Source organism: Drosophila miranda, chromosome XR, assembly GCF_003369915.1.
Source record: "Drosophila miranda strain MSH22 chromosome XR, D.miranda_PacBio2.1, whole genome shotgun sequence".
In the NCBI taxonomy this organism is placed as follows: domain Eukaryota; kingdom Metazoa; phylum Arthropoda; class Insecta; order Diptera; family Drosophilidae; genus Drosophila; species Drosophila miranda.
The window spans coordinates 10,993,039-11,015,390 of record NC_046674.1 but is presented as its reverse complement, the minus strand read 5'-3'; the positions used below and the strand labels follow the sequence as shown (position 1 = coordinate 11,015,390).

General features: G+C 43.3%; 2 protein-coding genes across 3 annotated transcripts; one reads left to right on the top strand and one right to left on the bottom strand.

The window, feature by feature from the left end:
- Positions 1 to 788: 788 nt before the first annotated feature.
- LOC108152989 (nuclear migration protein nudC) lies at positions 789 to 11,774 on the top strand. The gene is made up of 5 exons (XM_017282721.2): positions 789 to 960; positions 1,045 to 1,328; positions 1,397 to 1,598; positions 10,861 to 11,258; positions 11,319 to 11,774. The coding sequence occupies exons 1-5, from the start codon at positions 886 to 888 to the stop codon at positions 11,368 to 11,370; spliced, it is 1,011 nt and encodes a 336-aa protein (XP_017138210.1). The 5' UTR covers positions 789 to 885; the 3' UTR covers positions 11,371 to 11,774.
- Positions 1,756 to 22,088, bottom strand: LOC108152990 (vitellogenin-2). Of its 2 annotated transcripts, none has more exons than XM_017282722.2 (4): positions 21,441 to 22,088; positions 2,736 to 3,029; positions 2,225 to 2,657; positions 1,756 to 2,162 (listed from the first exon to the last, which is right to left on the bottom strand). In XM_017282722.2, exons 1-4 carry the CDS (start codon positions 21,456 to 21,458, stop codon positions 2,134 to 2,136), a joined length of 774 nt encoding a protein of 257 aa, XP_017138211.1. In that variant the 5' UTR covers positions 21,459 to 22,088; the 3' UTR covers positions 1,756 to 2,133. The 2 variants fall into 2 exon arrangements, with proteins under 2 accessions (XP_017138211.1, XP_017138212.1); XM_017282723.2 differs by lacking the exon at positions 21,441 to 22,088 and adding an exon at positions 4,022 to 4,513.
- Positions 22,089 to 22,352: the final 264 nt, after the last annotated feature.

The following is a 22,352-nucleotide window of genomic DNA, read 5'->3' as shown; positions in this document are numbered from 1 at the left end:
CTTATGTTACTAGCTAATTGGGATCCCCAGCGCCACACATATAGTTTTATTCGATTGATGAATCAATCTTCTACAAGATTTGCTGATTTTAAGGGGCTCCTTTTATTGCATTGTTTATAAAATTAGGTTTGATTAGGTTGATCAATGCCCTTTTGCCTACTATACCATGAAAGCTCCCCCCTGGGAAATCGCTGAGAAAAAAGAGGGTATGTACTGTTGTCCATACTGCATACTGTTAAGGTTTACAAGCCTAGTTCATCAAACACGGTTTCCGGGCTGATTTTCCGCAATTTCAACACTATTCGAAATCTATACCGTTCGAATCGAGGTTCGAGTTCGCTTGGCCGGTTCGATTAAAGTAAAGAGAGGATTCCTTCCGGACTCTTACATTTCATCAAAACAAATGGTAAAGAAAATCAAAATCATTTAAAGTTTCTGCTTACCGCTTAGCTGGCCGCCATGAAACTGGGTGATGCGGAACAGGAACAGTGCTGCTAACTTTGTAATTTCGTATATATTGCGAGCACGATGCTGTGAAACAGTACTGCGCTGTCAAAAGCTGAATGCTATTTTGCCCATAGAGTCGAGTGCCCGGAGCTGAAGACCGAGGGGCCGCTTGCACAAAGTTCGCTTGCAACATATTCGTTGTATTGAGAATTCTATAAGCTGCATGGTTAGTTAAGCCAGAAAAGAAGGAACAAACGCTTTATTACTTACGGTACATTTTTAAATTGAGATGGTATATTTTGGTATATTTCTGAGGGTCGACAGTATATTTTATCGATAAGTCAGAGAAAAACACATGTGCCGGCAGAAGCAAATACGAAACATCTAGAAGTCAAACGAATTTAGTTTGTTACAATAGTAAAGAATATAACTAGCGCAATGTCTGCCGAAGAGGGAAAGTTTGACACCATTTTACTGGCTGTGGCAGAGAAGCATCGCGGCGGCGTGCCCGATGTAAGAACAGTTCCTCCCATGGAACATCTCTTTGTGACTTGCTTTATTCTTTGTTTTAACCATTGTGGCATTGTTCTTTTGCAGTTCCTCCATACATTGGCCAGCTTCTTGCGTCGCAAGACCGACTTCTTCACAGGCGCCAAGCAGTCGGAATGGGAGAAACTCCTTCTGGACACTTTCCGCAAGGAGTCGTCAGTCGCAATCGAGGAACACACTCAAAAACTCAAGGCCCGCGAGGCTACCAAACGCATCAAGGACGAGAAAGAGCGCGTGGAACGCGAGGCACGTCAAAAGGAAATCGATGATAACAAAATTTGTGATATTTCCGATGAGGAAGCAGCGGCCATTATAAAAGAGGAGGAGGATAAGTACGGGGATTGCCTCTGGCTTCTGATTCAGATTTCCTACTAACATCGTGTATGGTTTTGTCTTCTAGAAAACGCCAGCAGCTGCTTGACAAAGCCAGTGGGGACTCTGCCGGCGGTGCTGCCACCTTGAATCTCGACGACATATCCAAGCCCATAGAAAAAGTGAACGATGAATCAGAGAAGGCGGAGGTGGGCAAACTCCAGCCCAACGCCGGCAACGGCTGCACCCTGGAAAAGTACATGTGGACACAGACCCTGCAGGAGGTTGAGGTGAGTCCGAGAATATATATTGGCCCGCCCCCCTTCCGTTGTTCCGCTGTTGTTGACCCAGTGCGGGCTGTTGTCATGGTTTGAGGCGTTGCTAGGGACTACCGTTCGGTTCTCCAGTCATTGACCTCTTGCGGCAAGTGCGTGAAAGGGCCAACCGTTTTACAATTAGAAAATTCACTTTATTAAACATATCACAGGGATAAATAGCTTAATTGCTAACCAGAAAAAAAATACATCCATGCTTCCATTTGTTTGCATATTTCTCTGTCTTAATACTAGCATCGTGTATGTGTGTGTGCGTGCCACAGGGGTAAAACATTTTCCGATACGATTTTCCGAGCTTCAACTGACTCTCCAAAAAAAAATTGTTTAATAAATAGCTTACACAACTAGCTCAAAGACGACACAATAACAAAAAAATAATTGGGGTGGCTCAAAACATAGCAGAATACAATGCAATAAATAATAAACTAATTTGCTAGCCAGTGGAGGAGTTGGATACTCTCGTAGATAGACAGAGCCCGCCTTCCCCCCATTAGCTCTTCGGCATGTCTCGGGCGCGCACTGCAAAGGGAAATGAAAAGATTAACATCCAGTTTAGATCGAAGTCCTAAGATAGAACTCACTCTCTAGCGCATAGACCATGCCCATGATGAGCAGCATAAAGATGGTGCTCATGCTGACAATCAGCACTGTGACCTGGCGTCCGCGATCGCAGAGTCCCCGCTTGGGCTTCTTTGGAGGTCCGTTGTCGCCATTGACCATCGTAAAGTGCATGGAGCTGGCAATGGACACGGTGTCGAGGTCTTTGGTTTTGATGTAATGCAAATTTGGATCCGCTTCTGCTCCATCGTGGCCATCGATGGCAATCACCGCATCCTTTCCAGGAGTGCTGCCGTTGCTGGCCAAAGCCAGATTCGCATTGTAGTTGGCCGATGAGGAGGAGGTTGGCGACGTGCTGTTCATCAACATCTTGTTGTGCCGCTCCTGCTTCTTGTGGATCTCCGCGAAGCGCTCCAGATTCGCTGCCGTCAGCAGCAGTGAGCCGGAAGCAGCGCTCTATATGTAGAAGAGAATGTTTCGACGTGAGTCACACGGCTCGTGTATCCGCCTGCGTGGGGGCACCCTCTTACTCACCCGCGTGCTGTTGTTGCTGTCACTGGAGTCCTGAGAGCTGCGCGATCCCCGTTTGGCTGCTGCCAGCACTGCTGCCGCCGCCGCAGCGGTCACGGCAGCACTTGTCGCACTTGTAGTCTTCCCGCTGCTGCTGCTGCTGTTCTGCTGCTGCTGCTGCTGATGCTGACTCCGGTTTGCCAGTGTGGGGGGATTGGAATTCGATTTGTTTGATGACTTTGAGGAGCTGGCCGAACTGATGGCCGAGCTGCTGGAGGAGGCCAGCGAGGCGCGTGGAATGTGCCAATAGTCCTGCATCTGTAAGAAAGGGAGAGCAATATAGAATCGGTTTAGTATTTGTGTGAGCTTCGAATGGGAGTGAATGAAGAAGACAAACAACAGAGAGTGCTTTGTGGAATGACAGGTGCTTTGGTGGGAGTGAATGAGAGAAGGAGATTGTCATTAAGAGGAAAACTCATCTCTGCTCCTTCACTCTCTCCCCAAGACTTCGGCACTACTTCGGCTTTGCATTTAATTTACCGCTAGAACTTTTTTTGCCTGCTACACTTTTAAGTCTTCCCTAAAAACACGCACACACGCTCTCCTCCTCGACACTCTTTGCCGCTTCCTCTCTTTACATAAAAGAAGACGACTACGAAAAACAAAAACCAAAAACTGAACTTTCGAGTTGTCTTCGTCTCTTCGTTTGCATTTGCCAACCAACTTGTTTGAAATTTATGGACCTCTGGTTTGCTTAAAAGCCTGGTTTTATATTTATTTATTAGGTATTAATTCTTTTAGTTGTTGTTGCTGTTTTTTGGGATGACGGGTGGGGACAGTTTGGTGTTTGCCTTTGTTCCAGCCTTTCTCTTTAAATGGTTTCTGCTTTAATTGTTGCAATTAATTATAATTCTGTGGAGCGCAAAAGTTATCCAAAAATCAATTTGCCAACACACAAAAGTTGCAATTCAAGTTTGTGGCCTGCGTCTTTTGTTTGACGGGCTTAATTTTTGTGTGTGTGCCTTGTGTTTTGTGTGTTTTTTGTGTGTGCTGTGCTTTTGTGGGCTTACAAAGAACAGAAGTTCCATAAATTTGTGTGTCGGCGATGCTTCTTGCGTTTTATTTATTGTAAATATTATTTAGGCATGCGGAAGTCTTATCACACAATTTATTTATTCAACTTGATTTGCCAGTTTTTTGTTTTTTGTTTGTTTGTGATTGTGATTGGTATTGGGATTGTTGTGATTGGGATTTGTGTTCACACACAATGTGCTGTGTGTTGCGTTTTTTGGACGCTTTACTTTACTTACTTTTTATATTAATTTGTTGTGTTTTAGTCTGTGGTTATTTGTTTTATTGTTACAACAATTTATCACACACCACAAAAAATATTTAATTAGTATCACAATCTCAGGTATTTTTAAGCAGAGTCTTGCTCTGATTGTCAGTCTGTCTCTCGCGTTGCGTTGCGTTGCGGTGCGGTGCGGTGCGGTGCGGTGCAGTGTGTGTATGCGGTGTCTGGTTCTCTAATTAAATATATCTTTTATGATATTTTTAAATGCTTAATTTACGATGATGTGAGGCTCGCGAAACACTCAGCTGACATTCGGCAGCAGCTGCTGTTTGGGGAAACCGTTTGGCTGTTCGTTCGCTTCTCCTTATCTCAGTCACGATCTCGTTTCTCGGATCTTCTGCCTCTTATTCTCCTTCTTCTTCTTATTTTTCTTCTTTTTCGGGGTTTGTGGCGTGGCGCGCGTACCGCAAACAGAACCGATCTTAACGGCTTTTAGAATCGAAATGAAGTCCCACTTGGCAGGCCTGGCCGTCTCGCAGCAGCGAAGCAAAGCTTTTGGCGTCGCTGTCGCTGTCTCTGTCGCTGCTTCTGTTGGCGTTGCGCAAAGCTCTGACTGTGGTTCGGGCTCTGGGCTCTGCCTCTGTATCCGGCGACTTTCTTGCCGGATTTTGCATGTCATAACATGTCGTCGTCGTCGTTGTCGTTCTGTGGGGGGCTATATTTATCCATCCCATACACTTCGTACATTTCTAGTCGATTGGCAGCTCTTTCCTCTCGATTCGTTTCGGGTTTTGGCTTTGATGTTTGAATGTTTGAGCATTTGATCATTTCATCTGCCTGCTCATCAGGTTGTTCTTTGCCTACTTTCATTTCTCTGTATCGGTATCTGCCTCTGCCCATTTTGTTTTTGTTTTGCGGTTGTTTTGCTGATACTCATTAACCTGCAATCCGTTTTTGTATTCTCCTTTGCCTTGTTCTTCTTTTGAAGGGCTCTTCTTGGGTTTTTGGGCTGTGTGTGGGCGTCGTTTTCTAGATCCGTTCCGAAATCCAATTTTGATTATGGGAAAACCCCAACCCCGACCCCAAACACACAAATGTTCATAATTCTAATTTAATGTTAACTTAATTAAGGGCAAACCTTGACCGACACGATCCACCACACCCATTCGCTGTAGTACCGTTTGTTCATGGCTCATTATCATATCATATCTGTATGATGGATACTCAGATACCATATTGGATTTCATTTGTGTTATTAAATCAACGACAGATATGGTCTTATAAATATCATGGCTATTATTTATATGGTTATTTCATATTTAAGCAACATTTCATGAGCTGGGTCTATTTTTGGCTAATTTTGAATTCTCAGAAAGAACGTATTAACGTCAATGGACAGAACAAAAGCCGCATATCAACGCACTCAAAGATTCTGGTAATGGGAATCCATTCCCATTCCTAAAACTGCAAAAATCTTTATCGATGAATTATGGGTTATACGATCTTTCTCTTTCTTCTGGCTCTTAAGTGATCGCTTGTTTATGGGAACCAGGTTTTAATTTTGAAAGGAAATTCTGGTTTCCCCCCGTAAAACTCCTCAAAGTTTGTGAATTTTTCTAGATCCATATCTAATTAGTTGTCATAATATCATTAAACTAATAATCCCTTGGGAGAATTGCTTAAACAAACAAATAAATTCCCCAAAAATCCCCATTACACCGACCTGACGCCACTTTTGTTGACTTAAGGTGCGAACCGAGATCCCAGATCCGAGACCCCATCTGTCATCTGTTGTTGTGGAGGGAGCTTCTCGAAAGGCAAAACAGATTCTACTGAATCTTTACGAAATGGTGTGTGTTTTTTTTTTTTTTTTTTGTATGCTGTGTTGCTTGGTTTTTTGCTCTGTCGAGCATCTTGTTATCACCTTTTAAGTGAGACAAGTGAGTGGCCTGCCGCCTGTTCCCGAACCAAAGCAAACCAAACGCTTGCCTTTTGATTGGGCTTTCGGTTTTGCGGTGCGATGCGGTGCGAGAGTGTATGAGTGAAGTGCTGCCGTCTGTCGCTTTAATCAGCCGCGTTGACAAAGATTACCTGACACGGCCAGTTACCAGGTTGCCAGCGGACCCACAGACCAGCGAACCATTGGAGCGGCCAATGTACTCTCCACTAAACGAGAATCGATAGAGGTGAAGCGTTTACGGGAGAAGCTCACGGAGATGTGGAGATGGAGATCACTTGAACGGAAGATTGAGGGACGGGCGGCACTCAAAAGCGAGAGGCTGGTGAGACCCCAAAAAAAAAAACACTTGCTATAGATCGCAGAACCATTCGGAACCATTCCCCCTGAATAGAATCAACAACATTCACATCGCATCAGGAAAAAAACCAACCAACCAACCAAGCAACCAAAAAAGATCCAAAAACAAATAAACAAAGATCTTTTTATGCATATAATTAAGCATGCAAAATAGCAATAGTCCGGAATCCAAAGTGACGCTCGCACGGATCTTACGAGGCGACGCGACGCGACGCGATTCGATATTCGTTTCGATGGCAATTTCTGTTCCATTTTGGGTGACAACAATCGGGATTAGAGAAATATCTAAAAATATTGATGGGAATCGCTCAAAACGGGGAAATCCCTTGGGGCCATGGATGGCTGCCGTTGACGTATGCCACGCTTATGACTTTTTCGTTGGACCCTCCGGGGGTCGGTCTCTCTGTCTCTCTGACTATATCTGTTGATTGCCTCTATTAAATGTTTAGTATAATTCTTCGTATGGAAAACGCTTATAACAATGCAAACAATTTTACGGATTCTTTTGTGATTCTTCTGCCTTCAGGGGCTCCGATTAGCTCCTTCGTTCGGATGCAAAAATTCCTAGAGGCCTGACTCATACCAGGCGGAAATTCTAAATGTCTTATTGATACCTCATCACGTCAGAGAAGAGCGCGTTACGTATCGGCTATAAGTTTATATATGTGCATATATATTTGTATTTGTGTGTTTGTGTGTGTGCCAGCGCCTCTAATTGCAGGTTATATAAACGAAAAGTGATCTTTTATTTGTCCGTTTCACACCTGTTTAGCTTATAAAACGCTTTAATGGGTTTCTCCTATAAATCACACAGACACACACACAAAAAAGAGTCAACTTTGGTGGGGTTCAAACATAATGGCGGACCCCACAACAAAGCCCCAGAACAAAGAGTAGAACCTCACAAAGAACCCTGGGTAAATGAACCGCTTTAGAGATCCGTTTTCGGTTTTTTTCTTTCTTTTTTTGGTTTCCTGATTAGAGATCTTGACAGTTCTGTATAAGTTAGGGAAGTTCCAGAGAGATCTATCAATAAGGCAGATCGGATCTATGGAGAACTCGCAGAATATATTGTATATGGGATGGCAGGATTATCTAGAAGTTTTCCATAAGGCAATCTACCACCTTTGTTGATTTATTCTAAGATCTGGGAAGATCTATAAATTTTGTCGACCTTTAAATGCGTTGCGAAGAAGATTTCTTCTCTGTAATTTATTTAGCTCATGAAGATGTTGAATCTAAATTAATCGACAATGATGATCGTTTGTTTTGGGATATCCCCCTCACAAACAAACAAAAATGGACTAGGTTAACCGGATGAATATCGAACATCGTTTTGTTTTGTAATCCGCTTAGACGGCTACCTGATGCCTGATGCCTGAACCATGCCATGCAAATGTCAATACGGATTCTATTGTATACACTCTTAAGAGATCTCCGCTCTCATTGCGGGCAGGGATGGAGAGGTGACGTGGTGGTACGGGAGCGGATCAATGTTTGTGGCGTTCCCAATAGGAACTACATATGTAGTTTTCGTGGTTCTGTTGGAGAACGTTCTAATCAGACTTCGGAGCAAACCAGCAATAATTTGCCACGCTGTGCTGTCTGTGTCTCTATCTACTCCACTTCTGGCCCACAAATAAGCTCAAGTTTAAGCCGCTTTAAATGAGGTATGCCCTGGCCTTCTACTGGGGCTTGACTCGCCTCGAGGCGGCGGCGGCGGCAACGGCGGCCACGGCGGCCTGAGTCTCGTCTCAGCTGTTTTGTCTGATAACATTATCGAATACAAAGCACTCCAATCGAACACATACACACATCATGGCATGGGGCATGGGCACTCCGCATACTTGACTCTATTGAAGCTAGTTTTGTTTGGTATACCCTTCCGAGGAGTAGTTGGGGTTTCTTGGATTCGATGTTTTGGCAAAGCACAGCAGGAGACACAGACAGGCCCCTTTCTTGTTCCCGCTGGCAGAAATAGAACACCACTGAATGATCGATCTGATATGCACATATTCCAACGAATTATATATGAATACAGATCATATCATAGAAAAGACACATCTGTAAGAGTATGTAAATCGTTGGCACCACTCATCCGATTCCTCTCTTGTTGTTTCTTAAATGGTTTTCTGTTTTTTGCTGGTGCTGGTGCTGATGCTGCCGCTATTGGTTTTGATGGTGTGTTTCGAACGCTACTTTTGGTGGAGATCGTTTTTTTCGGTGGTGCCTGGCACCGCATCGCATCTTTTAGCATAAATTATACTCTCGACTAGATCGATGTATACTATTTAAAGAAAATGAAATGTTTTGCAAATTTTATAGAATTAATCAATGGCATGGCAGAAGAAGAAGTTAAAAACAGTTAAAACGGCAGCAGGCCGAGCCGACAGATCTCTTTCACTTTACAGACACAGAGGCACACGCACACACAGGAGGAAGAGGAGTGATAGAGAGAGAGAGAGAGAGAGACCGAATTAGTGCAGCTTCTCTGCTTATGGTGAATGATTGATTAGCAAGAGAGAGAGAGAGAGCGAGAGAGGGGGAGTGTGTGCTGGAGAATTTGCATAAAATTGCCAACTGTCAGACATTTCGTCTGCTCGCCGTCTCTCTTTCGCTCTCACCTGGCCCGGGCCATAAGTGTGCCATGTGCCATGTCTCGTGTGTCGTCGTCACAGCAGACAAGACAAGACAAGACACAGCAGTCTCCGCAGCATTGACAGTCATCAATATTTCGTTATTATTCATTAATTCATTCACGACACCTTTTCTGAACTCAAAACCGAACTCTGACTTTGACGGGGCTGTGCCAGCCTGTGGCTCTTCAACTCTATTCTTACCTCTGCGGTGCCCCTCTTTAACGACTATTGTTGGTTTTATTTTTTTTAGTTTTTTAGCAGCATCATGTTCACAGATCAACAGCATTTGCATATGTATGTGTGTGTGTGTGTGTGTGTTTTTGTGCATTTAATGGCCGCCATTATGTATGTGTATGTGTGGCGTGGCGTGGCTGTGTCTCCCTCTTGTCTGGTGATTTGTGTAAATTTCCTAGTTTCGAGCATAGAATTGTATGAATTGCCATTTGCATAACCTTCAGCTGTGCAGAATAGAAAGCCATGCCATTGCCATCGAGATGTGAATAAATTTAATTACCTCCAAATAAGTTCTAGGATTTGCTGCAATCGATTGTCATGTATCGATAGTGCCGCTTTCAGGATTCCTTGTATCGTTTGGATTCAGTGTTGTGCAATGCCTTTTCTAATACGTTGATCATTCGTGCCCCAATTCGCGGGCAAATCAATCAAAATTTAGACACGACAGTTGGTTGCCAGCTGCTCTGGCTCCCTCCCTGTGTGTGTTTGTCATGCCCACACGCGTCTGGCTTCCACATCCAGATGTGGTTCTTGGTGGCTTGGCTTGGCTTGGCTCGGCTCGTTCTGCCTCACATCCGTGTACAATTCAGAGTTTTTTCCAATTGACATCCGCTTCAGTTTCAGCTTTTGACACATTTTTTGTATATGATTTGTGATGAAGATGCAACCCACATTCGGAGTCGCTGGTGGAGCTTCTGTTGACACGGGCCGCGTGCTGTTGCTGTGTGGCTGCCTTGGCTCCACTGCCCACACAGACGGACGGATAGGCGGACAGATGGCGATGGCGATGGCGATGGAGCGTATGCGTCCTTGGTTGAATGCCGCATCGTGAGATTTAAATTAAAGGTTTACCTTAGCCGATGGGGCCACTACACACACATTGTTTCTGCCACATGAGAATCGCTAATTGATTGCACAGTGGTTGTCGAATAATAACTCTGGGCTTTAATTATGCTGCGAGCGGCGGCTGAGCGGGGCCAATGGGAAAGGTGTTAATATATGTATGTATGTGTGCACCAAGGGGGTGGGGGAGGGGGAGTTATAATTAATTGCCAGCCGTGGCACATAATTCTAGACGCCAGTGTAATTGCTTTGAACTTGGCCAGAAGCGGCATAAATCCATCTGCAGGCGGGCAGGCACAGCCATGCCATGCCATGCCATGCCATGCCATGCCATGCAACCTGTCGAACGGCATTCCTTCGGCAGCCGTCAAGCGTCAACCGGATCCTGTTCGTAAGAACCGCTGTACGTCCTTGAAACTGGCCGTTAAACTAGATTCCCGTTCCAGTTACAGTCCTTGGGACAAAGGGAGCAAAGCAGCAGCCTCTGGCCCAAGACTCGGATCTGGTGAAGGGCACAAAACAGATCTTGCAGCTGCGATACAGCAGAGACGTGCCTCTGCCGCCTGCAGTCGAGTCGAGAGTTATTTATAGAGCATTATTAGCCCATCCAAGGTTGAGTACTGACCAAAGCAAAGAATCTCTGTGCACACAGATCCAATCTCTGATCATTAATCTCCATCTCCAACTCTGTCTTCGTCTCTGTCTCCACAAAAACAAAAACACTCGAAGCAGGGTTACGCAAAGATCTGAATGTATACTCCACTTTGTGCCGCATCATTAACCCCCACCCAATCCCGATCTCCAATCTCTTTCGAATTACAGCTCAAGATCCCCTTCAACGTGACATTCGCTCTGCGTGCCCGCGATCTGGTGGTCAGCATTGGCAAGAAGACCCTAAAGGTGGGCCTCAAGGGCCAGGAGCCGATCATCGATGGAGAGCTCAGCGGCGAGGTGAAGCAGGAGGAGTCCCTGTGGGTGCTGCAGGACAGCAAATCGGTGCTCATCACCCTGGACAAAATCAACAAGATGAGCTGGTGGAACCGTCTGGTCACCACCGATCCAGAGATATCCACGCGCAAGATCAATCCAGAGCCATCGAAACTCTCCGACTTGGATGGGGAGACGCGCAGCATGGTCGAGAAGATGATGTTCGATCAGCGCCAGAAGGAGATGGGTCTGCCCACCAGCGAAGATCGCAAGAAGCAGGATATCCTTGAAAAGTGTGTACTCAAATAATGGTTTAGTTTATTTTTATTGATGTTTCGTTTGTTCATTCGCAGATTCCGACTGCAGCATCCCGAGATGGACTTTTCCAAGTGCAAATTCAATTAGTTGTAATATTCGCATGATTCCCACTTTCAATGTGTAAATCTTTCACTTTCCACCACATTTATTGCTTCTACATCTTCAATCCACAACATCTACTGCCTCCTTCCACAAACATTCTACATTCTTCTGCAACAAGATCGATTGCTTCTGCTCCTCTTTTCCTTCATTCTTCAAACACACACCCACACACACAAAACTACACCACAACACAACCATCAACAAACGCAGAGAAATAAATAAATATAATGTGTATAACATAAAACATTTATACAACAAAAGAAAAAACCACAAAAAAAAAACCCACAACTTTAAATATTTCCAATATGTTAATAACAATTTGTTTAGTGAAAGCGATACACGAAATTGATCAAAAGGGGCAGGCAAAGGAGCAATCTGCAGTCAAAAGATTGAGGTAATTATTCAAAATTTATTTCGAATCGATTTTCGAGCTAATTTGTTAACCATTTTCCCCTCCCCCTGGATAATCGTTGGATCGTTGGATCTTTCTGGAATTTCCCCACCCATCTGGCCTGGCACTATCGGGTGTGGTCTCGTCTCTGGATTCCCAGTAGTTCTTCTCTGGGTCATTGATCTGATTCAATTTGCTGAACTCGTTTCGATCAGTGGCTCATAAATTGTTGGATTGCCTAGCATCAGATCTGTAAAGTGCTAAGCAATTCTTTAATGGTTTCCCTCCACTAATTTGTGGCACTAATTTGCTGTCTTGCCTTTGGGGCTCTCGAATGTTTTATTTGCCACGCGCCAGTGTTTTATTGTTTTGCTCTGTTTTCTGATAGAGACGAAAGCGTGAGACGAGGGCGTGACACGCACGACACTTTAACGAGAACCTTTCAGCTCCCATTTCTATCGAAAATTTAAATTTTGGAAGATTTAAAGCTCTTCTAATGTGAGTGCCTCAAGTATTACCTTTAAGCATTTATCTTAGTTTTTTTTTTCGTTGTTATTCAGACGTAAATCTATAACAAAAAGTTCTTTCTATGAATAAATTTATATTTTGTAAAGAGTTTTGTTTTAATATTTCGCGAGACCATCTCTAATTCAAAAGCTAAACATCTGACAGATCCCCCGTTTAGTTGTTAATTCTCGTGGGTCATTAATTAGATAAAACGAATCTCAAGAGTCAGTGTTTAACAAACCGTAGAAACAAAAAACAAAAAAAGAGTTGGGGGAGTGGAACAATGTTTGAAAACCTAAAACTAATTAATGAATGGTTGCTTTTGGGGTGGAGGCCAAAGGAAGATGACTTTGGGGATAAGAAATATCATCATATCATCAGATCATCAACGTTTCTACACATCGTATGTGGGTGGGTGGCTAGAGGCAGGGCATGTCATGCGATCTTATGCTTTACTTAATTAATTACCAATTAATATCATAAATTACTGTCATTGCGGAACAATACAAATTGTGCAAAAAATTATTCGCACAGTGCGAGGGGGGAGTTCCGTCCTCGGTCCCCGTCCGCTAATAGCCAAGAGTCCGGAATAAATTGTAACAAATTACTGGTGGAGCGAACAGACACAGATACTGAAACAGATACAGATACCCCAGACAGAACTTGAAGTAGAACCGGATTTCGAGGTTTGAAATGTGGAATTTTGTTTGTTATAAATTGGAAAGTACAAAATGCTTTCGGTTTATAAAGATACATACATATATCCGCTTTTCGGTTTTTGCGCGGACCAATTAGAAGACCGGTTAAAAAGAAAGAGAAAGAGAGGGAGAGAGAGAAAGAGACCACTAAAGGGAAAGAGAAAGCCAATATAGAGAGCTATTAAGTAATCCCATAAATTTCCTGCATTCAAGAACATGAGTCATGTTTTGGAGCCAAGGATAGATAGATTTAGTCTGTGGTTTTTTTTTTTATTGATAAACCTTTCCACGTACAGGGAACGGCGGGCCCTTGGGGCATAATTACTGCAGAGGGGATCTATAGATAGATAGAGTATTCCTAAAAGTCGAAAGTCTATAAATAACACTCGTACGAGGAGTATTCAAATCAATTGAACTGTTAAATGACGCACGTGATGAATGCCCGTCTGCGGCTGTCTCCAGCAGCGAAATCAATAAATATTAAATATACACAAGCAAAAAACAAAAAAGAGCCAGCAATAAAAGCCATAAATAATGAATCCGGGTGCCGGGTTCTTGGGGTTCTCTTCTGTTCTGTGTATGTATTATTATATTATTTCGACAGCCGCCTCAAATTTTTGGTAATTTCGAGTGTTTCCCACAGCTCACAAACACAAATTGCTCCCCGCCTCTGGGGCGTTCGTTCATTCTACTGCTTGCTGCTGCCTGCTGCCTGCTTGATTGTTTGCTGGTCGCGTGGGTTATTTCTTTTTTTAACATCATCGGTTTTTTTTGTTTTTGTTTTCTGCCGGTAATTGCGGCCCATTTTGTTATTTTTAGCAAAATTTCTGTCTGGTTTTTGCGTCCAGCCCATTAAGTATAACAGTCGAAAGTCTCTGTCTCAGGAGGGGTTGAGTGGGGCACGGGTACGAGCACCGATCAGGGCTGATGACTCTATTGTAAAGGCCAGCGTCATGCTGGGTCACGCCCCCTTCCCCATCTCCAGATCCAGCTTCAGCCCCAGTCCCAATTCCCATCGCATTGTCTCGCCTCATAAATTTGTCTAGACTTCGACTTTGATTCAAACAAAAGATTTAGGCAACGAACTGGCTTTGAAATTTCATTCCCTGGAAAGTTTTTTCCCTTCATCATATCAGGCAGCTTTTTGTCTGGCATCTCATTTCGAAGGTCAAGCTGCAGCAGTAGCAGCGGCAGCGCAGCAGCAGAGGCAGCGTTAACAGTAAATGCCTGGAGGCCAAAAGAGAAGTCGAAAAGAGAGTGAGGGCACTTTTCGCTAATGGTACTCCGATTTTCAGCGATTGTTTGTAACACATTGACCCTATATTAAATTCTTGGTAAACATTACAAGAGTACAGGATATTCCCTATGGTGTGTTTGTGTGTTCTCTATAGTGGTCTCGCTCTATCTCCCTCCTTTCGCCATGCTCTCTTTTTGTCTTTATCGATATGCATCTGCAAGTGTAATCATAGATTTTGTATCGTTTTTCAAATTCAAATTTAAATTCAAACATAACCAGGTCGCTCCCGTCATTTCTCCATTTTATACAGGAACAATCGATCTGAAAGGGTATCAAAAGCTTCGTCTCCTCAGCTAGCCCTCCTTTCGTGTTTCTGCCGGTACCTCTGGCATTGGGTGTGTGATGGAGGCCCGAAACCAGACTTGGGCCTCGTCTGTGTGTCACTGTCTTGTCTTGGTCTGCTCTGATCGGCCCCTTCTGCTGCTGGTGATGGCGTCGCTGCCTCTGCTGCTGCTTGGTGGGCTTGTCACACGACGCCAATGAACTGTGGAGTGGAGGAGTGTGTCTGGGGCCCTGCCATTCGCTGCATGCGGAGATATGCCATGCAAATGTATTGGCCTGGCCCAAAAGATGTGCCTGTCTGCACAAGAGATTAATGTCATAGTGTCTCTGGGGCTTATGGCCATTCCGTTTGGCATTTCATCAGCCATTCGGGCAGTCGTTGGTTCCAGGGTTCTAAGTATGGCCTGTCAATATATGGTATAATCGTACATAAATATTGTATGTGTATCCGGCTGCGTTCCCGGACCTGGTGCCTACTTGTTGTCGCCCACTGCTGCTGCTGGTGCTGCTTCTGTTGCAGTTCTTTCTGTGGCTGCCTGCTGCTTGTGGCAGTTGTTGCCTTCACTTTTTTGGGCTCCCATTGCCTGCAGGAATTTCCAATTAGCTTTTGGCTATCGCACAATTTGTTTGCCTGCTTGCTGGCTGGTGCCTGAATTTTTCCATTTGCATATCTGGATTGAGCGATTTATCGATGCTATTAGCGCGCGGGTTTTTCGGTGGGATACCAATTCATGGGTATAACTGTTTAGAGAATGGTATTTGTACGTATAACAGAACATAAGCTGTTATATGCTCTACAGTTCTCTGCAAAGTACCTGCTGCTAAGGATACTATAACTCATCTCTTGTCAGGATTTAAGCCTTGAAATCCTTTGTTCTAAACTCTATAAAACCACCATTCACCTATTCTACTGCCATTTCGTGTCTAATTTCTTCTGTTTTACATATGTACGAGTATTTATGTATTTCTTGTTGCCAACAGCGAATTTTTTATGGGACCCCAAACATTCGCTTGGCCATTCCGTCCAGCATCCAGCGTTATACAGCAGCTGTTGCCACCGTTCACCGCTCTCCGATAGTGATCTATTAATTGGGCATTTTGTTGTTTAGCTTTCGGATTTCGGCTTTGTCTGAATTATGACTAATTTTATGGTATTTAGAGTGCGGGCGACAACAAAATTTATTAGCCCCCAAAAGTGGCAGAGTGCAAATGTCTGTCTGTCTGTCTGCCTCAGGGAATGTTCTGGATGGAATAGCTGTCGCTATGCCTATGCCTTTGGAAATTCTTTTTTGAAAATTGTAACAAGATCTCCTTAAAATACACAGTATTCCCATTGTATGACGCACCTCTGGCCATTCTATTTATTTTTGTAGCCGCCATTTAATGGGTGTTATATGAATTTCAATCCATGAATCAGTTTCAGCATCAACTTCCTTTTGGGTTTTGTTTGCTAAAATTAATGATATCAACAAGACGAAAACAAACAATTTGTTTGTCCAGCTGGAGATACGATCGTGGGAGGTCGAGAATTATACACAGGCCTTTCGAAAAAAAACCAAAAAAAGGAGGGAAGGGGCCGGGCCGGACCGGGCCGTTGTTGGATAATCAGAGATTATTAATAATACAAGAGTATCATTTGTTAAACATTTCATCATTTGTTGTTGTTCCTTATGCGGTGCTCATCATCCGGGAATGTTGTGTGTGTGTGAAAGGCAGATGATGATGCATTGTTGCATAGATACATATGCCAGTAGATCGGATAATTAGAGAATGATTTCACTTGAACAAGCCTCGGAATAGAGGAAGTTCTTATTGGAGATTCCATAAGCAAGAGAATGCTTGAGACTTGAATTGCATAATTTGATATGCAGAGAGCTGTGCAGCTCTCCAGGAAGTGCACCATCACTGGGGAATGTAATTTGAAGTGGGGGGGGCTTCATAAGAAAAACTGAACAACGAGGAAGTCTTAGAGAGAGATTCGAGTGGGAAATGTTGAGTGGATTCTTAGCTGGATGTCGAGAATCAATGGATTCTATGCTTCACAGATTTCCTAATAGGTCTTGTCGGATTTTTATCGACTATGCTATGGGTGGGCTTAGCTCTCAAATCCTAACGATCGCTAATCTCCATCTCCACCACTATTTTTGGTTTTTTTTTTTTAATTTAATTGTTTTTGTTTTTTATCTTTTCGCTTTACAACTGTCTTTATCTGGGGTCTTACATCAATTCGTTAGCTGTTTTAATTATCATTTACTTTTCATTAGCTAATTAATGGTTAGGCTTTCGGGCCCTCCCTCCAGTACCCCCGCCCAGTCGCACCCCCTGTCGCAGCGCCTGTGCCCGCAGTGCACTTGCATAATTATTCACACATTCGTCTGGCTAAATATATAAAACAAAAAGTCAACACTAAACGACTTGTCATTAAAGCTGACATGGGAAATGCCCGCCTCGATCGGAGTCCGACTTTTGGAGTCGGCAAATATTACATGTATATCAGCCCACTAAAGAGGGGGCCATACCTATACTCATAGCCCTCTCTAGAGATATTTGCCTAGTTTTCACCCCTTGTAGTACTTGTACATTAATTTCCATTTACTTTGACAGTTTCTCTGATTGGAATATCATATGGGGACGGCAGAAAAAGCAAGCACTAAAGTGAGGTTAACTTATTTGCAAAGCAACGCTCTCGCTCTCGCCCTCTCTCTCTCGCTCTCGCTCTCAAAGAACAGCTGAGAGGCCGGCCCCACTGTCCGTCACTGTCTGTCTGCCTCCCCTCTTTCCCATCAGCTGCTGCTTAGCGTGCTCATGCAAATTTGACCTTGACACAATTTCCGTTTCATAACAGAAAAGCAAACAAATGAGCGAGGGAGGAGGCAGAGCAGAGCGCAGAGCAGAGGGGGCCAGAGTGTGACGGCGGCGACACACATAAAAGAGACAACAACAGAGAGTCGGCAAGGGAGGGGCACCGGGTGCGCAGGTGAGATGGAGACAGAAACCCGTGTAATAACTCAACCTCAAGTGCGGGCCAACTAAACAACAAAACAAAATCTCCGCTTTTTTGCGGCTTTTGCAGTGAGAGAAATTTAAAAAAAAGGCGCTAGAGATCGATAAGGATCGTTTCATGTTAGAAAAGTGGCACAGGATATGCCGCTCTAGATACAGTCCTCTCGCTCTGGCTGGTATCACACAGCTACTCCTCCGAGTGTGCTCATTTGCTGTCTATCGATTGTCCTCTTATCGTTTTTCAAATTTAAATTCAAATCATTAGGGATCGGTGTATGTTAGAAGAGCGCCACAGGATATGGCTGCTATCAAACAGCTACTCCTTCTCATTTCTTTTTCTATGTATCGATTTGCACCCGAATCGATTACTTATCGCTGTTCAAATTCAAATTTGAATTCAAACTTTTTGAAGACTTGCCTCTTGCAGGTTTTCTACAGATTTTCTCCAAGTGTATGCCGTCGTCGTTACACGTCGCTACATCGCCTGTTGTTCGCCACCGGCATTCAGCATTCACATGGCCAAAAGTGGCTTACGAAAACGGTTTTTATTTAACAGCCAAGAAGTCAAGTCTGAGAATTGCATGCTCTGAACTTTGTTTGAAAGCGGCGTTGAAAGGGTGTGTGGGTGCGGGGATTGCACAAGCAGAGATGAGTAGCATGCGATGGGGGGGGAGGAAGACCAGACTCATTGGAAATTCTAATAAATCAGTGCAGATGGGAATCCAATCCAAAGCGATCCCAGGCCTGGGTCAGATCACCGTCACCCGATCGCACGATCAGCGGCGGCGAAATCTTTTTGCTGATGGGATCTTGATCAAAGGGGAACTCGCCGACCAATTTTGAGTCATGCTTGGTGCCAAATTGGCTGCTCCGATGGTCCACAAAAAAGTTAAAGCTATAACCGATCCTCCTCTGAACACAATGAACTTCTAATTAATATCAATTTTGTTGGGCATTGTTTTTGCTTTTCCTTCCAAGCTAAATTCTTAATTTCTATTATTAATTAGTTAACACATTTCGCGCGTTAATGAAGGAGAGGCAGAACGACTCATCGATGGCACGTGGAAGCGTTTTTTTTTTTCTTTCTTCTTTTTATTACCGCTCCCCCATAAATATGCACATATCTCTATGGCTGCGCCCCCCTTCATTCTCCAAGTGCTGATCGAATGGGAATACATTCTTGGCTGACACCTTGCGACAGGGATTTGCATGGGAAATTAACGGGTGTCGGTATCGTGTGTGGCATGGCATGTGCGATATGCAGATCTCCCTCTCTCATGAATGGGATCCAATTAAAAAGGCTTAAACTTCAGACTGCTTTCAAGATTCCCATAGAGCGCTTCAAGTGTGAGGATTATTTGCATCTTTCCGGATCGTTCTTAGATCATTTCCACATTTACCTTCTTGGAAATAAGCAGAACCGACTGATCCATCATTTGGATGATATTTATTGTAGATGGCATCATGTTTCCATCATCGCAGATCGTATCCCCGCAAGTTTACATCGTGTTTCATCCTCCTGCCTCAAATGATATTTTAATTGATCTTTTTCGAAAGTGAAAAGCCAGAAGAACCGGCAGACGGGTCGTATGCGCAATCGAATGAGCGAGTGAGCGAATGCCAATTCCAAATCCGTTTCGGTTTCCAGTCATTATCCGCTTTAAAGATCAGGCCGCACAAAAAAGGAGCCAGCCTCTTCAAAATGTTTATTTGTGTATCTCGTTACACAATAATAAATTTCTGTGTATTTAGTATACATATATTTTTGTGGATTCGCTACCAAATTGGATGCTTCATTTCGGCTGCTTCCCCATTCTTATGAGGCTCTGCTTCTGAGGCTTGGAATCTCGTGGGTGTTTTGTGTCGCTGCTTCGGCTTCTGCTTCTGCTTCTGTCTGTCGGCTGTCGTGTATGATATTGTCAAATCTCAAGTGCCAGATCGACAAAGTGAAGGGAGAACTTTGTGATCTGGCTCTGACGCTGGCTCTGACGCTGGTTCTGGCCTGGCTCTGGAAATGCGATCAACCTGATTGAGTTTCGACTTCTGGTGACACGTGTCACACCGAAACTCTTATGGAATTTCCCCCCAAACAAATTTCCCATTGAAACTTCATCCAATTTGCTATTAAAGCAAATTGCATGCCTGAACAGAAATTGGCCAACATTTAGCATTTACTTTGGCCTTTTTTTATTTTTTTTTTTTTATTTTTTCGTGCACAAGGTTATCAAACAGCAAAACAAAATTGAATGCAATTAAAGTTTGCATTGAAGGCAGCCGCCGAAAAAACCAAAACCAAAAAATTGTTATGTGTTCTCTTAAACAATTTTAATAACCGAATGCAATTTCTGTATCTATGTGAGTGTTTGAAGTGTACGAGTATCTCTGTGTCAGTGTGTGTGTGTATTTTAATTCTTTGGCACGTTTTTGGCTGAACAAAGTGCAATAACATTTAGCAGGGCATAAATTAAAGCTCTTTGACTCTCAACTTATTACAAAATCAATCTTAACAAAAGAACAAAGTGGTTTTCGTTATTTTTTGCGCGGGCATTGAGTTAATTTCTGGTTAAAAAAACTATAAAGGCTGGACTGGTGGGGAAATAATTTTTGAAATAAATTCCACTAAATTCTTTAAAGAACCCCCTAATTATAGCCCCCTACTGTAAATGATTCAGAAAACTTGTACAGCTATTTTTCCTTTGAAATTCTTGAAACAAAACCCTAATTATCTCCCCCAAAAAAACTCTCAAGCTATTTTCCCGTTCAAATTCCTCCAAAAAACTGTGCGTGCGCATTGCTGCAATCAAAATGAAACCAAATCAGTTTTTTTTGGTGTATTTTTTGTGGCATATCAAAGGAAAATCCCGACTTTAAATCGCGATTTCAGCAATAAATTCCAATTCATTTGTTGATCAATCGGCTGTCCCCACTATTTATATATAGTATATTATAAGATTAGTGCAAAAAAGTAGTGCTGTATGTCACGGGGGCGGTTGGGGGGGAGGTGGGCGATGATTATGATGAATGATGGGGGTTGGGAAAATTTGCAATTGGCAAAGTCGTACGACACATCCAACAGCAGCAAAATAAAACCAACTTCAATAAAAAAAAGGGGACACAGCACACAACAAAAACAACTCAAGATTGTAAACACGTTTCGGGTTTGTGTTGCTGCGGTGTGTGGCATGGCATTAATGGGCCAAGGGGCGTGGCAATATGTACTGGCTATACTCTTGTGCTGGGAGTACTTTGATTTTGGACAGATGGAGGGATCCCTCAACACCTGGAGAATACAATTTTAGAGTAGCATTAACTTGAGAGTCTTCGTAGTGATGTCCTTTCTCTTGTTTTGAAGATATCCCATCTATAGATGGGTTCTCAGAGAAAGTTCACTTCCGAAGAAGAAATCTTTGTGGTAGACATATAGTCATCAAACCATAGTTCTGTGTAGTTTTTCATATTCCCTTCGGAAATGTGTCTCAAAACGATCAAAGATCAAAGACTATCCCAAGCTACGGAACCCAAAACTTGCCTTCTTAGCTTATTTTTGGATGGGCATGGGCTTTTTCGTTTTGAAAATCGATATAAAAAAGGATAATTGATACATATCAGTCACGAAAATAATCAAAGATCGATATTCAAGAGTATCTAAAGCTGCGGCTCTCGGAAATCGCCTTTCTTTCGTGTTTTTGTGGCTAAAAGAGAGACCGACTTGTCACGCACTTTTGTTGCTGTTGTTGCTATGTTTTTTTGGTTGTCTCTTTTAGCCAAGTTAGCTTGTTTTTGTGGTAGTTGCAGCAACTACAACAACATTTAACCATTGAATGTGGTTTTCGGAGGCAGGGGTATGCACTATAAATATAAATTTGTTGTCATTTACCTGCTTGGGCGCATCCATGGTTGACCCAATGAGCGTAAGGGAGATGACTATCTACAAGGAGTACACACGTGGGTGGCTGGGTGGCTGGGATGGCAATAGTTCCACTCGATCGAATTTCAATTAGAGTACTTTTTCCTTCCACTTATTCGTTTTTCGTCTTTCGTCTTGTCTTTGTTTCACTTTTGAGTCTACTTTGCGTTTATTTACAAGTTTTTTTTTGGGCTTAGTTTTGAAGGTTATCAGTGGATATTCCGTTCGTTATTTTACAATTATTTGTAACTTTTGAAGTGTGTCACTTTTTTTTTGGGTGTGTTTTCGATTTTTTCACGCGCAATGCAAAAAAAATTTTGAATTTCGACAATTTTTCAACTTCTGCCACAACTTGAATCTTGAATTTTGGAAATGATTAATTTTCGCATTCACTGGAAAACTTGTTCGGAAAACTCGGATTCAGATTCGAAGCTTTTGGCGGATATACTGGATATGGAAATGGAAATATGGTAGCTATAAGGTAGCTGCTGTGGAACGGCTGAGCCAAATTGAACGCAACTGTTGAGTGCTTTTTCTGATCTGCTCTTTGCTCTGCTCTGCTCTGATCTGCTCTTTGCTCTGCTGACGCGTGCACACTCCGTTGCGGCTGTGCGGTGAATGACGGCGACTGCGGCCGCCCCATGCCTCAAGTATTAAACAAAAAATTGTACATTAAACATTGTTTGCACACACACACACACACACACAGAGACACACAGGCAGAGATAGAGACAGAGAGTAGTGCTGCAGAGAGCATAGATAGATACTCGTAGAAGGGGAGGGGTGAAGCGGTGTGCGGCGTGCGGCGGGTATAAAGGTGTTTAATTTCTATGGCGCTTTTTTTTGGTGCTTTAGTTTGATGCTGAACTTTTGCGGTTAATG

Bases quoted from the DNA above. Each gene is read 5' to 3' on its own strand.
- LOC108152989 (XM_017282721.2), top strand. From the start codon at position 886: ATGTCTGCCGAAGAGGGAAAGTTTGACACCATTTTACTGGCTGTGGCA. The intron at 1,329-1,396 runs GTACGGGGATTG...TTTGTCTTCTAG, and splicing joins ATAAAAGAGGAGGAGGATAA to AAAACGCCAGCAGCTGCTTG. The intron at 1,599-10,860 runs GTGAGTCCGAGA...TTCGAATTACAG, and splicing joins AGACCCTGCAGGAGGTTGAG to CTCAAGATCCCCTTCAACGT.
- LOC108152990 (XM_017282722.2), bottom strand. The intron at 2,658-2,735 runs GTGAGTAAGAGG...TTCTACATATAG, and splicing joins ACAGCAACAACAGCACGCGG to AGCGCTGCTTCCGGCTCACT. The intron at 2,163-2,224 runs GTGAGTTCTATC...TTCCCTTTGCAG, and splicing joins CATGGTCTATGCGCTAGAGA to TGCGCGCCCGAGACATGCCG.